The sequence below is a fragment of the Colossoma macropomum genome, unplaced genomic scaffold (assembly GCF_904425465.1).
Source record: "Colossoma macropomum unplaced genomic scaffold, Colossoma_macropomum, whole genome shotgun sequence".
Classification (NCBI taxonomy): Eukaryota; Metazoa; Chordata; class Actinopteri; order Characiformes; family Serrasalmidae; genus Colossoma; species Colossoma macropomum.
This window is the reverse complement of record NW_023494786.1, coordinates 8,300,584-8,316,021: the sequence shown is the minus strand read 5'-3', so window position 1 is coordinate 8,316,021 and position 15,438 is coordinate 8,300,584. Positions and strand designations below refer to the sequence as shown.

Below are 15,438 nucleotides of genomic sequence, written 5' to 3'. Positions count from 1 at the left end.
CAAAGTTTTCGTACCTTCATGCATCATGTGACGTTGTTATCAGTGGTTTGTACAGCCCTGAACACGGCTGTGATTATTAATAAGGAAATTCCACGTTAGGATGTGAACATTCAGAGTGGTTTAGGGTGAAATATCTGTCCCACAGAGACTTACAGCTCCCTACTCCCTTTAAAGTGCACAACGTAAGTCACTGCGAAAATGTGCCTTCTGCAAACAAACTAGTGCACTGAAATATTACATAGAGTCGTGCAGTATATGGCTGAATCCCAAATGGTTTCCTATTAAACACACAATACACTGGTCGAGTCTAGAAGCCGCTATTTAATATCCTAGATAGTGCACTGCATAGGGAGTAGGGAGCCAACTGAGATTCGCCACTGTTTTACGATACTTCTGGGATTTTGGTCTAAAATTTATTTTTAGAACCTCATTCACAGCTGAGGTGCCGTAAGCCGGAACTTTTTTTTTTCAGATTTATCACTGAATCATCATGACACACTATATATGTACCACAAACAGGCTGACTGGTCATTTTGGAAAGTAGATAAAACGGCCATATTTGTGCTGCAGGCATCGCGACCCCTGCTCTCTCTACAGTGGACCACTACATATCAGACCCCTCTAAACGACTGTTTACATCTCAACGATTTAATTAATGTCGAAAATTTGTCGAAAGCAAATAAGCCTCGTCAACCAAAAAGCACTCAGTAGCATTAATGTTAGGCGTCACTGATTTTTGTCACATATCCGTCTAGTCTTCCAAAATAAAAGTTCCTGCGTGAAAGACAAAAATATTGAATTAGGCCGCTTAACTCCATTTGCTCCCATTTATTGAGTCTCGTGCGCCCTCTAGTGTTTTGCATCTGATATAATGAGATGAAACAGAATGCCAGGCACCCCTCAACTGGCTCTGCTAATTTCATCTTGTATTGGCAGTCCATCCTTTCCACTTGTTGGCCACTTCCATGCCTCATCTTACTAATGTTTTCATGTTGTGAGGTGTAGCTTATTGAAGGTTCACTTTTAATTTCCAAGAACCAAAACTAAACGCAAAAAAGCAGAACCAGTGACACAGTCAAATAAAACAAGCTCTGCATTAAATATTTAAACTGCACTTACATTTTACTATAAACATGAGTGATCAAATTTTAATGTACCAAAATAAAAGCCAAATCAAGTCAGGGAGCAAGACACTAGGCCTTTCATCCCATGGACACTTGGACTACTCTACCTAAGTCTTGCATACAACAGACCCTGCAGCTGTATTCAACATGAGATAATGGTCCTGCTTTGGAGTGTGAATGCAACCATGGCAAGGGGGGAACAAAGATGAAAATCCAAAGTCCTTGGCCAGAAGACTGGCATTTTAGCTATTGCTAGACAGGTTGACATCAGCACAATTAGATTTTACAAGCTGAGACTGTACAGTTTTAGGACATAATAAAGGGAAAAAAAATTGAGGCTGAAAAACAAATTGTATGATCATAATTACCATTATTAATTATATTAATATATCATTATATTAATACCTACAAGGCTGTTTTTTGTTGTTCAAGTTTGGAACATCAACCATTTAAAAATAAAAAAAAAAAAATTATTGGGAAGTCAGTCTCCTGTGAGTAGTGCTAGCAAAGGTTCAACAGCGTCCTCTCTTTCTGGGCGTCGTGCTGCTTCCTCTCACACTACTCACCCACTTTCTGGTTCACGCATGGAATGAAAATAAAAGGACAAGGAATCCACAGAGAACAAGCAAGCTTGCACTTGGCTTCTTTTTTTTGCCTCCCTCTTGAACGTAAGAATATGGAGATATGTACTGCAACAGCCCATTCATACTAATGGGACTTGCTTGCTTGCTTACTCATTACCTAACCCTTCAAAGTAGTAGTGTTAACCAAACCCAAAAATATACAATACAGTACATCACATTTTTTTACTTCACCTTGACCGCAAAATATGGGAGATTGAAAAATATTACGTCTACATTAAATGAGATTTTTTTTTTTGTTTCTGCAGATCCCATACAAAAAAAAAAGAGGAAAGATGAACTGAAATTTTCTCGCAGTGTCCTTTACAGAATACCATTTTTCCAGTTCCCTTCCCTGACAATTAGACACAAACTCAGCCTTGAAGATGTGCGAAAACACCTTCCGCAGACAAGAGGGTAGGGGGGGAGGTCGTAAAATGGGGTTAATCATTTTTCTTCTCCCCCTCTGGTTTATCTGTGATGGCGGCAGCGGCGGTGGCGGCTGTGTCTCCCACTGCTGCCTGGGCCGAGTTTTCCGTACTGTGGTCTACTCCGCTTGTGCCAAACTCGTTGACGCGGTTGGGATCCACTCTGTAGATCCACCTCTGGTACAGGTAAATGAAGAACACCACATCTGTTGAGGAATGAAATCAGGCTTTAGTGAAAAAACAAACAGAAAACCAACACTTGTACAGTAAAGGAGGAGAACTTGACAGATTGTTGAAAATGTTTTCTGAGCCTGAGAAACAATCATTCCAGCAAGAAAAACATTCCATATAATCATTATAGTGTGCAGTATTATTATTATTTACCCTATATAAAATGATGCTAGCAGTGGGCGGTACACCTGTTCATCCAGTATGATGGATGAAATTCTTCCCAAGGTATGAGTTTTGTCATAATTGTTGAATAATAAGCTACTTAACTTATAAAAGTATGTTTACTTAAGCATCTAGATGGGTTTGATTTGACATTTTATGTATGTGGTAATACATACAGAAACTGCTGGAAATTTTAAATGATACTGCGATATAAATTTTTGGCCACACCACCCACTACTAAGTGACACCATAAAGGAACCTCTTCTGGTTCTCTAATGAGCCATCTTCAAAAAAAAAGATTTGAGTGTCTGAAGAGCCATTTAAAGAACTTATGTCAAGGTACTATTCATTTATGGATTTCGCAGACGCTGTTATCCAGGCAGACTTACAATTTTGTGATGGCACAGAGAAAGGTGAATGTATTATTAGGACTTTTGCTACTGTAGCATGGTGAGCTTGCCCAAATCTAACCCCAGTGTGCTGTGTGGACAGCAGTAGTATTAACCACTACACAACAAAGTTCTTCCAAGAACCTTTACATTTAAAACCTTGAAAACTTTTAAAAGTGTAGTGAAGGCTTTAAAGACAAATCATGATTAGGCTACATGAATTCACTGAGCGTGCAAGAAGAGTCCATACTCACCATCTCGGAGACAGCCTATTCTGTACATCATGGGCATTCTGATCACAAAGGCAAATAGGTCATCTATGAATGTGTTTAGTGCCTTATAGGTGAGCATTCTCCATGGAAGATGTGCCACTGATTTCATCTTGTAGTTGATGAAGAGCTGTGGCGTCATAGTGATAAAACCTGCAGAAAGAACAGCCATTTTAAATGAACAATGCAGTGTACACAAACAAAGTCTAGTCACATACACATACTGCTTTTCATGACTGTGTTCTATCTGAGAGATAGCAGCCTAGTTAAAAGGCTCCCTTGAATGTACCTCTCTCATTTAAGAGGAGTTTCAAAACATTGTAAAAAATGGACAAACATTATTTTATATTCGGTGCGTCATAAAAATGTTTGTTGCTGTGTAACATTTTTTCCAACCAGCAGACAAACAAAATTAGTAGGGATTTAACACTACAACATTCATTGTATCACTGCATAATGACTAGCATGTTAGCTTGTAGCTAGTACATTAATTCAGGGCTAAGCTTATAGCTAAAGTGCTAAAATTAGGAAACTACAGCTTTTGTTTCAAATATTACTGTTACATTACATTAATGTTTAATGAAAATCCTTATAAAATGTACTGAATCAAGACAGCACTGTATCATATCAAATGAAATAATGTTTTTAGATGTTAGACCCTAGCTAACTAGCTGATGTTGGACTGTTTATATAGTTAGCATTTGTTAATGTGAGAGTGCGAGTAAACAAAGTTGACAGGCAGACATCTGACAATATCCTCAATACAAACCAGCAAAGGTTCCTTTACGGTTAAAATGTTACCAGCAACTACCTACGAAGCTTACATCAACTTCTTAATGGGACAGATTTTTAAAACTGTCTACACACATCTAACTGTGACATTTGTTAAGCACAGAAGTTATAAAGACACAAGCAAGCTCTGAATAAGAAGTAAATCTGCACTCACCAAAGGTTAACAAAAACCCATAGAGCATGCTGAGCACCCATGAGTACCAGCCTTTGTGCTCTACATAGATTAAGCTGTAAACAGCGTAGCACCCAAACAGTGGGTACAGCAGCCAGGACAGGTACTTAAATGCCATCTAGATAAAAAGCAGACAGAAATGAGTCTTCTCAAATGGCCCACGTTTTTCACACAACACCTTAAAATTACTCCACTTGTGAGCATACTCACATCATCATAGATTTTGGTTGAAGATTCAACGTATGTGGACTTGTCTTTGAATATCAATCGTGGGAATATTCCTGCAATTTTATTCTCTCTGTCCAGCTGAAAAGATAAAGAAAAATTCAAAGAACAGGGTTAAAGCAATTCTAATCATGGTCCGAAATGTGATTTTAAAATGAGTGCCGGTCCACCGGCTGTTGCTCCTCACCCTGACGTCCATGACTTTGGTGATCTTCCAGAAGTCGATGAGCAGCCCGATGAAAACGCTGACCTGCACCACAAAGTTAGTCTCATTGTCCAAAATGTAGAGAAGCACCACCAGGGACTGGAACACCCCGAATATGATGGAGCGCACAGAGAGTCCCTCTAGAGACTGACGACTGTTCCAGAACTGGATATCTGAGAAGAGATATCAGAGAAGAGATACCAGAATGGAATTCAAGTTTATGAAGCATGTTGAAAAACAGATCAAAGCAGATCAAAAACAATTCAAGAAAGAAAGGAGAAAAATAATCAACAACTAAATGGCAACACAATTATATAAACACAAAGGAGCTAACATATAGTACTTGGATAAAATGAAATAAAAGAGTATTGTAATACTTCAGATATAAGCATATTAACCATGTCCAACATTACAACACTACATGACCAAAAGAATAAGGACACCTGAACATCACACCTATGAGTTTGTTGGAAATCCCATTCCAAAACCTTTCCTATTAACAGGGAGTTGGCCCACCTTTGCAGCTATAACAGCCTCCACTCTTCCAGGAAAGCTTTTTCACAAGATTTTGGAGTGAGTGGATCGGAATTTGTGCCTATTCAGTAAAATAATCATTAAGGCCTGGCTCACAATAGATATTCCAGATCATCCCAGAGGTGTTCAATGGGGTAGATGTCAGGGTTCTTTGCAGGCTGCTCCTATGACAAGACCAAGTCACTAAGCTCTTCATTATGACCCATTCTTCTGCCATTGTTTGTCTATGGAAAATGCCTGGCTTGATTTTATACACCTGTAAGCAATGAGTGTAGCTGAAATACCTGAACTCATATAGGAGTCCACATATGTTTGGCCATATAGTGTACATATATGCATGTCCTGAAGACAGCACACTAAACTCACCATTCTTGAAAGCCAAGAACTCAAAGATGCTATGGACAATCGAGACAACAATGGTCAGACCCAGCAAGTAGGGGTTGGTCTCCAGCAATGCCACCTATTGAAAAAGACGTTTTTCATTAATTCATCCAGCAGGTTTGCCGCATAGAACATAAGGCACTATGCTTACAAAATGTTAGTTAAATGAGAAAAGAAATAGATACAGCGGAAAAGAATTATGCATAACCAAAAGTTTAGAATGTGTCAGGCCTGCTAATGATCTCTGTTAAGCAGATAGGAAAAAAAATATTAATAAGTGCTGAATCAGCAATCAAAACCACAGCAGATGTTACAGACTGGAATCACAGACGAGAGGCAAGACCTTAACAGAGTCCTGATCTTCATCAGACTGCTCGTATGTGTCCTCGCCCAGGAAGTTCCAGGGAGAGCGGGCGTTCTGGGCAGCATACAGCTGCCAGCGCCAGAGAGAAAGGGGGCAGTAGGTGAGTCGCAGAGGGAGCTTCTTCAGAGTCTCATTTATGGGGTAGTAATCTTTCTGCAGGTTCCAGTAATCATTGAAGTACACGATAGGGTAGTAATCGCCACTCACTGCATCAAACTTCACATCTGAGACAGAAATGGGTAGAGAATACACACTTACACAAAGACGAATTGTACTGTATGAAATTACAAATAGCCACTATAGTATGTTTAGCTTATTACTCAAAAGGCATTAATATAATAAAGCACAGCAAAAATGACAAATACTCCAGGACTCTGGCACTCACGCTGGTCCAGGGGTGGGGGAACTGAGCCTTTCACCCAAGCTGTGTGATCATCCACCATATTGATGGTTAGGTTGGGATGCCAGTGTGAAATGATCTCCACTGGGCCGTGACTCTCTGCCCGCTATGAAAACACACATACGCAAAAGGAACACTGAATATAAAATTTCATTCTGTTTTTTTTCCATAGTTTTGCCTACAATGTAATTTGAGGAAAACAAAAAGCAGCATAGGCTTTGGTGGGTTCTGTGGAACCCAAAAGGCTGACAACTATATGTTCATGATTATGTAAAACAAAAAACTGAAATAGACTAGGGATGCACTGATACCGATATTGTGCTCATTTGCTTGTAAAAAGGCTCCGATTCCAACTTCTGCCATGCGATGTATGCCTAGTGTACGCTGCTGCACTAAAGAACAAACAACTTAAGCTGACAGTCTGCTTTTAGTCTCAGTGCACAGGGTTACAAGTTTCACGCAGAATGTCAATCAGGCTGAGCATTTTCGAACAGCGTGACTGTATAACTAATAGGCTTTGTCTGTACACAATGGGCTACTCAAACATACAGTGTGAGTCACCAAAGAACAAGATTTCTAAAAATGCTCAGTGAATGCCTGACTTTAGCAGACGTTCAACTACAGCTTAACCAGCCTAACAAAAGACTCAGACAAGATGTAAAACGCAATAAGTGAGATTCTTGTATGCCTTGACCTCGGATGTGATTCCTGCTGTTGAGAGATCAAACTTATGAAACCTACTTTGCTTACAGCTATAAAAAGCAATTTTCTGACATGGAACAAAACCCACTCTTCTCCACTACAGTTCTACTCGATCCAAGGTAATTAATGTCAGCATAGCTAGCTAATGCACAAAATTTATAATCAGCTAGATTTTAATTATTCACCTGTTACAGTACATTGCTCTCATTTACACTAACAATTACTTCTAAGTAGACTACTCATTATGGTTTCTCTATCTGTATTGGCAAGCACAAAAAAAAAAGTCCTTGTACTTGTATTCAGTCTGAAAAACATGGTATTGATGCATCACTAGAATAGACGATGATCGACTACTGGTGCTTCTATATTCTAAAATTACTTGCCACTTATTAGTAGTCCAGGTGAAAATGAACATAAATTCCAATTTATAATTTTATCTCTTGTTGACGTAAACCAAGTTCTTCTCTATAACTTCCCATGTGTGTTTTCTCACACCATCTCTCGGAGAGCACAGACAAATAGTTGTCTGCCGTACCACTTTCAGATGTTTTTAGTAGGCCTATCTAATGAAACCAAATCCAGACCAATTCAAAAACATTCTTTAACTTCAATTTTAAACAATTTTTCTATTCCTTACTCAAATAGGAACTGCTATTTACTGGAAATAAAATAATTAACTTTTTTTAACTGAATGCATTGGTGTTTATTTGTCGGATAATAGTTAATCAGTTAACCATTTACATCCCCAATGCCAAACTGTTGTAGTAGTAAAAAGGACCAACCTTAATCATCTCAGGATCAGCTTCTGTCTCTCCTGTCAGCAGGTTCTTAGTCTTGAGAAACTTCCTGCGTTTAAACTTGTTCAGCACTGTCATGGATGTTTACAAAAATAGTGAGTATCACAACAGCCTCATCCCTCAACTTATTCACATGCCACAACCAAAATGAAGCATGATCCCTGGATGAGTTGACTTACTTCGAGTGGTGTGGACGGTGGCCAGCCTGCGATACTGGCCCTTGCGTTTAGGGTCTGGGTGGAAGCCGCTCTTGGTGAAGTACACATGGATGTACAGAGAGCTGTTGTGCTGTACACTCTGAAACAGAAACCCACAGAAATTAAGATCTGACTGCATATTTGATGGCCGAAACCACTTTATGCTTTACAGAAAGCAGAGTTAGATGATGTTAGCCAGCTGTTTTTATAGGACTCGCAGACATATCATCTTAGCTAGTCACTGAGTGCCAATTACTGCCTAAATTTTACCTCAGGGGTGTCCAGTTCCTGGTAATGCTCATAGCAGCCATCCCCTGCCTCTCCTGTGGTCCAGTCTCCATAGACCAGATCCCTCTGGAACCAGAAGAGGGCTTCTGTGTTGTTGAAATCTGAAAATATCTCATTCTCAGAGATATACACATAAAAATCCTAGAAACAAAGAGGAAGAACGCCAACGTTAGTTGTGTCATTATAAAACATCTGTCTGTTTCATAAACACAACTCAGGCTACTGTCCACCAGAGGTTTTAGTAAACAAGGCAACATGAAACAAAGGCCAGAGATAGAACAGTGTATGCAATTTCATTCTTAACAGATTCCACATTCTTGTTCTACTCTAGTTTTCAACACAGTAATCAAATACTACAGTATGGTAATCAAGCACAATGGAAGACTGGCTATCTGATTTGAGTTTATTATAAGCGAAAGCATAACAAAAATGTGGACTTTCTATTAGAGCTCAGGACTGGGAATCTATCATTTATACAACTTCCAGCATTAAATACCATAAGGGTGTCCTTGGGGAAAAGGTTGCGGCTGGGGACTCGGGGAGCGCCTGCAGGGGTGTTGGGGTCGGGGGTCGATGGGCCTCTGCGGAACCAGCTGCTGATGGCCCATATTATGAAGATCCTGGGTAAGGCAGAAGCAAACTTCAGGTTAGATTTTCACTGATTTGTCGCATTGTAAGTATTACAAATATCACCTTCAGAGTTTGGATTTAATTATGCATTAAGCCATGTTCTGTAAATCTGTAAATAATGGCTTAAATATTAACAACATTCTGAATAAGGCCACACTCTGACTCTGCAGTTTACATAGCTTGGAAATAAGACAATGAATAAAACCTACTCTCCCTTATATGCAATGACTGCAATTAAACAACACAGCTGGAATCCACAGGTTATGTCACCATTTTCCTCTGACGTGGAAAAGCCTTGGAAGGCACTTCGTGATCTGCAAGCATCTCAACACTTAACAAATCTATGAACTTCAGGCACCACTTAACCAATTAATGCCCAGCAAGCATATTAGAAGATGTAAACAGATTATTATACAGTTATATTATTCCTTCAATATTCAAAGTATCACAGAATGTTCCAACCAGTACAATTACTGCTCCTAAAAGTGCCTCTTGAGATCACTGACTAGTCATTTCTAGTCAGCCTCCACTCATGAGACCACAATTGAAAATGACAGTCCACAGTGTTAGCACTGTGGTTAAGAACAGAACTGAGGGAGTTATGACTAATTCAAAGGGACTACAATGCCAGCATGTCATGTAGCATCCAGGATAACAGACAGAACTTGGGATCTGAATGCCAAACCTGCACCAAAAAAAGACAATGTCTCTTCCCCTAATATGAAACATAGGTGTCAAATGTTCACTGGTTAAACATAAGCTTACTGCACCGACCTGAAGAGGACACCTTTGATGACTTGCCAGGCATTAGGCTGTTGCTGCTGCGGCTGTTGCTGCTGCTGCTGCTGGGGGTCCTGTGCGGTCGCACCAGTCTGTGCAACCTGGCTAGAAGCTGCAGCGCCATTACTGCTCACCTGCACAAACCACATCACATCTACTAATTAATGATAATTTAAAATGTTGCATTTCTGTTACAAACAACAATGTAAAAAGATGACAAGAAGAAGGAAGGAAGCAGATCCAGAGCTATCCCTTAGCGTTTATAGCCTTCCACTTCCACCACTGCCATATTCTCTTAACTGGACACATGAAGGATGGATGGACAGATACTTTATTAATAGCAAAATAAACTGCAGCATTACAGCAGCAACAAAACACTGTGCAAATCACACACATATTAAAGATGGAACAATATCCCTTTTTTACTCAAGGTTTCAATATCAATATAGAAGCCTTGGATATCAGCTGATATAGATCTTTTTTTTTAACTACAAAACTTTAAAATTAGCTGTTTTTTTAATCGAAGAGCTTCACATATGATGAGCGTCTAAAAGTACACTAACAAACTCAGACTACATAAATACAAAATCTAACAAATGTAATTTGGTAACCAGTTTTACGATGGTGAAACTATCTAATTGTTATTTTTCTGACCAATAATGCAAATGCGAATTAAATTGTGATTATTTTCTATAAAATTAAACTTATCTTAATTTCCTTAACATTAAACGCCTGTCCTTTTGGCCAAGAAGACCAGCATATCCACTTTTTTTGGTTTGAGGCTTCAACACTGAAAGTAGTGCATCACAGTGCCAGTTAGTTGTGACTTATGTACACAACACCTGGCTGTTTTGTTGGCTGACTGGTCTAACTCATCTGCAGGTGATTCACAAGCTCTGTGTTATTAGGTTAAATGTCCCCACCTTAAACTTATTAAAAGCAACAGTGTTGATAATGTGGCCTATAATTACAACCGCTGATCCTGTGATTTGGAAACTGCCTTCTTTCAAATTGTGATTTCGATACAAAAATGATTCATCTTTTCAGCCCTACGGTAATGTCACGTTTAGATACTCAGGCTGTGATTAATCCTTGTATGATACATGACAGTATGATACTGCTTCTGCTTTACATTCTTTATCTATTTCTCAGCCACTGTAAAGTGATATTTTTCACATGCCTCATTGCACATCACAAAAAAAATTACTCAAAAAGGACCAGAGTGGACCACCTTTGTCAAAAGGCTGTCTCTGACTGGTCAGAGGCTTGGCTCTAATTGGTCCAAGAGGTGTTCACGATCTGAGGTCCCAAATTTAACCTTCCTTGGATTATATCTAAGCTTAAAATTAGCTGGCCAAACAAGAAATCCTGCATATTAGATCAATGTTATCTCTGGTACACATAATAGCACTATAGGAATAGCACTAAAATATATGAAATTTAAAAGATGTAGGAAACATAACGTGCTTAAATGTAACTAAATATTTACGACCAGCATACTTTAAATGATGTAACTTCTCTGAGGTTTTTTAATGACTTTTTCTATGCAGGACTGAAATAAGCTCTCTATGCTAGGACTGTACAACACAGGTAGTTCCACCTAAGGCTAGATTAGCATTGCTGGTTTTGGAGACTCATCAGAGAGCTGGTCTTTAAAAAAACGCATCCAGAAAAAATCCCCTGATACACAATGATAACGTAGCATCCGTATAAAGCATCAGTCTTGCCCGCAATTCGATTTTCATGCTCTGCACATCGATATTTGAGTCATAAGTCTACTTCACCAGATGAAAACCAGACATGTGGCCTCCTCTAGCGCCCCACAATCTGGGACATCTTTCAAATCTGCTCAATATTTAAACATCACTGACCAACAAACAAAGTAAACAGCAATCAACTTTGAAGCTCTCAGATGGCAAAATCAGACTGCGGCCCATTTGGTGGTTCGTACATGTGAATCCTGAAAAGGTTTGAAGACTGGCATATCATGTGGGAGCGGAAGCTCCATCAGTTCACCTCAATGTGAACCACAGTGAGATGATGATAAAATAGTACTTGTGAAAACAAAAGTATATGTGCCAAACCAAGCCATGACGGGATAAACCAGAAGCTACATCATTGGTAGCGATTATGAGGAAATGTGATTGTTGTGTAAATATTCACTATTCAGCTGGAAAAGACGCTAAACTTTACAGTCCAATTAACCCCTTAAAACCTCAGGCTTATAACATCCTACGGCTTATCAGTCAGTAACTACATGGTCTACACTGCAAACTAGCTGAGTAATTCTTCAATGATAACACTAATAGAAGTTGGGATTCGCCAGCAGCTTCTAGCCATTGAGTGGTTAAAGCGGTCAAATGTTAAAAGAACTCAGCATCCCCTAATAAGCAATGTGAATCTTCTGTGATGATCTAGTTTAATTACCAAGAAAGACATATACATCAGCTACATATGCTTATCATCTTATCCTTTAGTACCCTGAATATCAACACAAAGAGAAAGAGATCAAAACAGTGCGATAAAATCAAGCCTAATTATCAAACAGGTATGAAAGAAGAAAATAAGCTTAAACATTCTTAAGCATTTAAATATGACAGAGCTGATATTCTTGTGGTTCAGTGCCATGCTGAATGAGAAGAGCTGCTGTGGGGCAAAAGTCAGTCCATATCAGTTTATATCTTCACACAACGGGATTAACATTTAACCTCTCCCCGGCTTTACACCATGTAAATGTGTTAAGCAAAAAAGGGAGAGAAAGGAAGGGCAGCAGAACTTATATGAAGTAACTCCTAAAAACACTAAACCTGTTGGTATCTTCAAACATGCAAACTCATCATACCCCATTATGCCGGCCTTTCAGACAAACAATAATAAGGAAGTCGACTCTGAACACCAACTGAGGATTAATGATTAAACACGTGTTGCTTCAGGGCTCGTGTTCAAATTATTAGAGTGAACGATCAAACACAAGAGTGGAGTGGCCAAGAGTACTGACCAGCAAACAGACCAGATTCATATTTCTTTATTTTAACCAAACAGTGCGATCTCGAGCTGAGTGACACAGCGAAGGCCACGACATGACTGCATGCATGACTGTGTGAGACACAGGCCACCTGAATCCCTGAATTTAAACCCTCATTCATCAGAGAAAAGACAACGTTCACGTGTTACATAAAAAGTAAGATCACCCAGCTATGGGCAACGTTAGGTCACACAAGGCGAAGAAAAGACAAACAGTGAGAAGTAATCCATCAAGCCCTGACGTTAATGATTGGCTGTGACCGGGTAGATTAACCTATTTGTTAGTGAGCTAAACTAGCTTGCTAAGCATCTGGCCCTCCAAACTAACGTCGTTTACTAACCAGCTCGTAAATGCTACACGCTACCAACCACACCACAAAACTGACACGGAATACTGACAAAGCTCGGGCATCAAAGTGGGGAGTTTTGGTCGAAGAGGTCGGTAATGTGCTGACTATCATTCCTCCTCAGTGCTAGCCACCAGGCATGTAGGATGACGGGGTCTATTAGCCAGCTAAGCTAGCGGTGGGCCGAACCGTAAACGCCGTCAAGTCGAATAAAATGTTGACATTAAGACGACGACGTGAAGGAAAACAGCCGTGAACGTGTGTAGCTTTTTATCATTCAGCGAACAGGGACGGGGTGCTAGGTATACTACGCTATAAGAGCTCACAGCGTGGCTGATGTTAACGTTAGTTCCTCTTCGTTAGCGTTTAGCTCCACCAGCGAACAAACGAAGCTGAAGGGAGCTTCTTGTTCGAATCTTCCCGTTCCACCTTAAATGGTGCGATGGGGAAACATCCAGGAGGCGCCATAACGTAACTGCTGCACTGTTTTAAGGTGGAACGGGAAAATTCGAACAAGAAGCTGCCGAATGGGCAGCCAACTTCCAGCCTCGTAGTGCCCACTAAGTGAGTGAGTGCTGGAGCGCCGGGGGTCGAGGCTGCTGACCGGCTTTACTTTAGACTGAACCACAGCAACAGCAGAGCCGCTGGAGGATTTACTAGATGGTCCTACAGAACGAGGACAAAGAGTTGCCTATAGCAGCACGACCCGCGTGTTATGTCGCCCCCGCTGTCTCCGTTTCTGTCTCTCTTACCTCGCCGTTGCTCACGGTCGATTGCTGTGTTGCTTCGGTCTCCTGCGCCGCCATCTTACCTGCCTCTGTCGCACACTGTAATGCGGCGTTATCGGAGGAGTGGGAAATCTCGCGTGATTTGCAAACGTACAACATTGAATCTCGCGTGATCTGAAACGGGGAACGGGAGGATGTTTTTGTAAAAAAATCAATGGGACCGAAGATCTAAAGGATCCAAATCCTTTTTTTCTCCACGAGGTCCATGTGTGTGGATTTAAGTACAGTCACAATCATAATTTATTGTTACATTACAAAAAAGCCGTGCAAAAATTTTTTTGAAAAAAAAGCTGACGCGAGATTTTCAATTCTTGTCATCTCTTCACATGTTAAATTGTACATATTAAATGTTATAGTAAAACGTTACAGCAACCTGTCAGTCTTTAGTACCTAAAATGGCCAATGAGAGGTCTGTAGGTCTATAGTGTACTTTGTTAACGTTACTACGAAACACAAGTTATACTTTATAGTGGTAGTGATAGGAACCAGGGGTCGCACAACACATAACACAACACAAATATAACCATTTAGTTTCCTAACCAAAACCACCAGTGAACCTACACAAGTCTTTTGAGTTTTTATATGTAATGTTGAGAGTGTTGAAATAGTCATAAATCAAACCACTCTAAATGACGACTGCTTCTCATCTAATATTAAACTGACTGGGTTGTGATTTAAACCAAAGATTTCCCTTTGTTAAATTATCAAGGCAGTTTGCTTAATTCAAAAATTGGTAATGTTTGTAAATTTACTCCCCTGTCTGCTTCATTTGTGCTTCTGAATTTGTTTCCGGTTATATAGATGACTGACAAGGTAAACTCACAGTAATTCTCAGACTTGCTATTCAGAATGTGCAGTATCCAGTTACTCGATAGATGCTAAATTCTTTCCATAGGACAAGCTATTCAACTCCAGCCTATAGATAGCATGTTTAGCTGTACCACTACACAGGTAAGTGTCAACTTTTTATGCAAGTTTAGTCATATGTACATTGACTTTTGACATTGTCGACTGTTTTCATCACACTGGGCTGAAACATTCTTTATAACTTCAGTGTTGTCTTGTTAAACTTTATGTGGCACTAGGCCAATCACTGCATGGCTCAGAACAAGGCATGTCAGTTAGATTTGTGCCACAATGAACTATGGCATTGTAACTTCAAGGCTACATGAGCTGAGAGACGCCTTAATGACAGCAGTGCCTAATACTCATTGGCTAGAAGCTCCACCGACAACGATATAGACACAAACTGAAATGAAGTCAAATTAAGTATCTTTATTCAGTCCAAGTTACATTTAGTAAAGGCAGTATAAAGGCAGTATTCAGAATACAGGTACCTTTTACATTTTAGGACAATCATTTCAGAATACCTACCCAATAAATAAAACATACAATTTTCAAAAGAAACACCATCAATGCTTTTTTTAATTAACGATTGTGAAATCTATGCACAGCATGTAGCAAACATGCTTGTTAGACAAATTCTAGGAATGATCTCAATTAACTGCTTTTTTACACTTAAGTTCCTACTAAAGACTGAGTAGACTGATAAATCAAGGTGATGAGCCAGTTATTTATCTCAGTGTTAC

At 39.7% G+C, this 15,438-nt stretch overlaps 1 protein-coding gene across 1 annotated transcript; it reads right to left on the bottom strand.

Annotated features, from left to right (window-relative positions):
• Window positions 1-813: 813 nt before the first annotated feature.
• clptm1 (CLPTM1 regulator of GABA type A receptor forward trafficking) lies at window positions 814-13,903 on the bottom strand. Its single transcript, XM_036559686.1, has 14 exons — window positions 13,814-13,903; window positions 9,685-9,824; window positions 8,777-8,900; window positions 8,263-8,421; window positions 7,975-8,092; window positions 7,781-7,866; window positions 6,282-6,402; window positions 5,876-6,120; window positions 5,518-5,611; window positions 4,600-4,790; window positions 4,398-4,493; window positions 4,170-4,305; window positions 3,209-3,376; window positions 814-2,378 (listed from the first exon to the last, which is right to left on the bottom strand). Exons 1-14 carry the CDS (start codon window positions 13,865-13,867, stop codon window positions 2,188-2,190), a joined length of 1,923 nt encoding a protein of 640 aa, XP_036415579.1. The 5' UTR covers window positions 13,868-13,903; the 3' UTR covers window positions 814-2,187.
• Window positions 13,904-15,438: the final 1,535 nt, after the last annotated feature.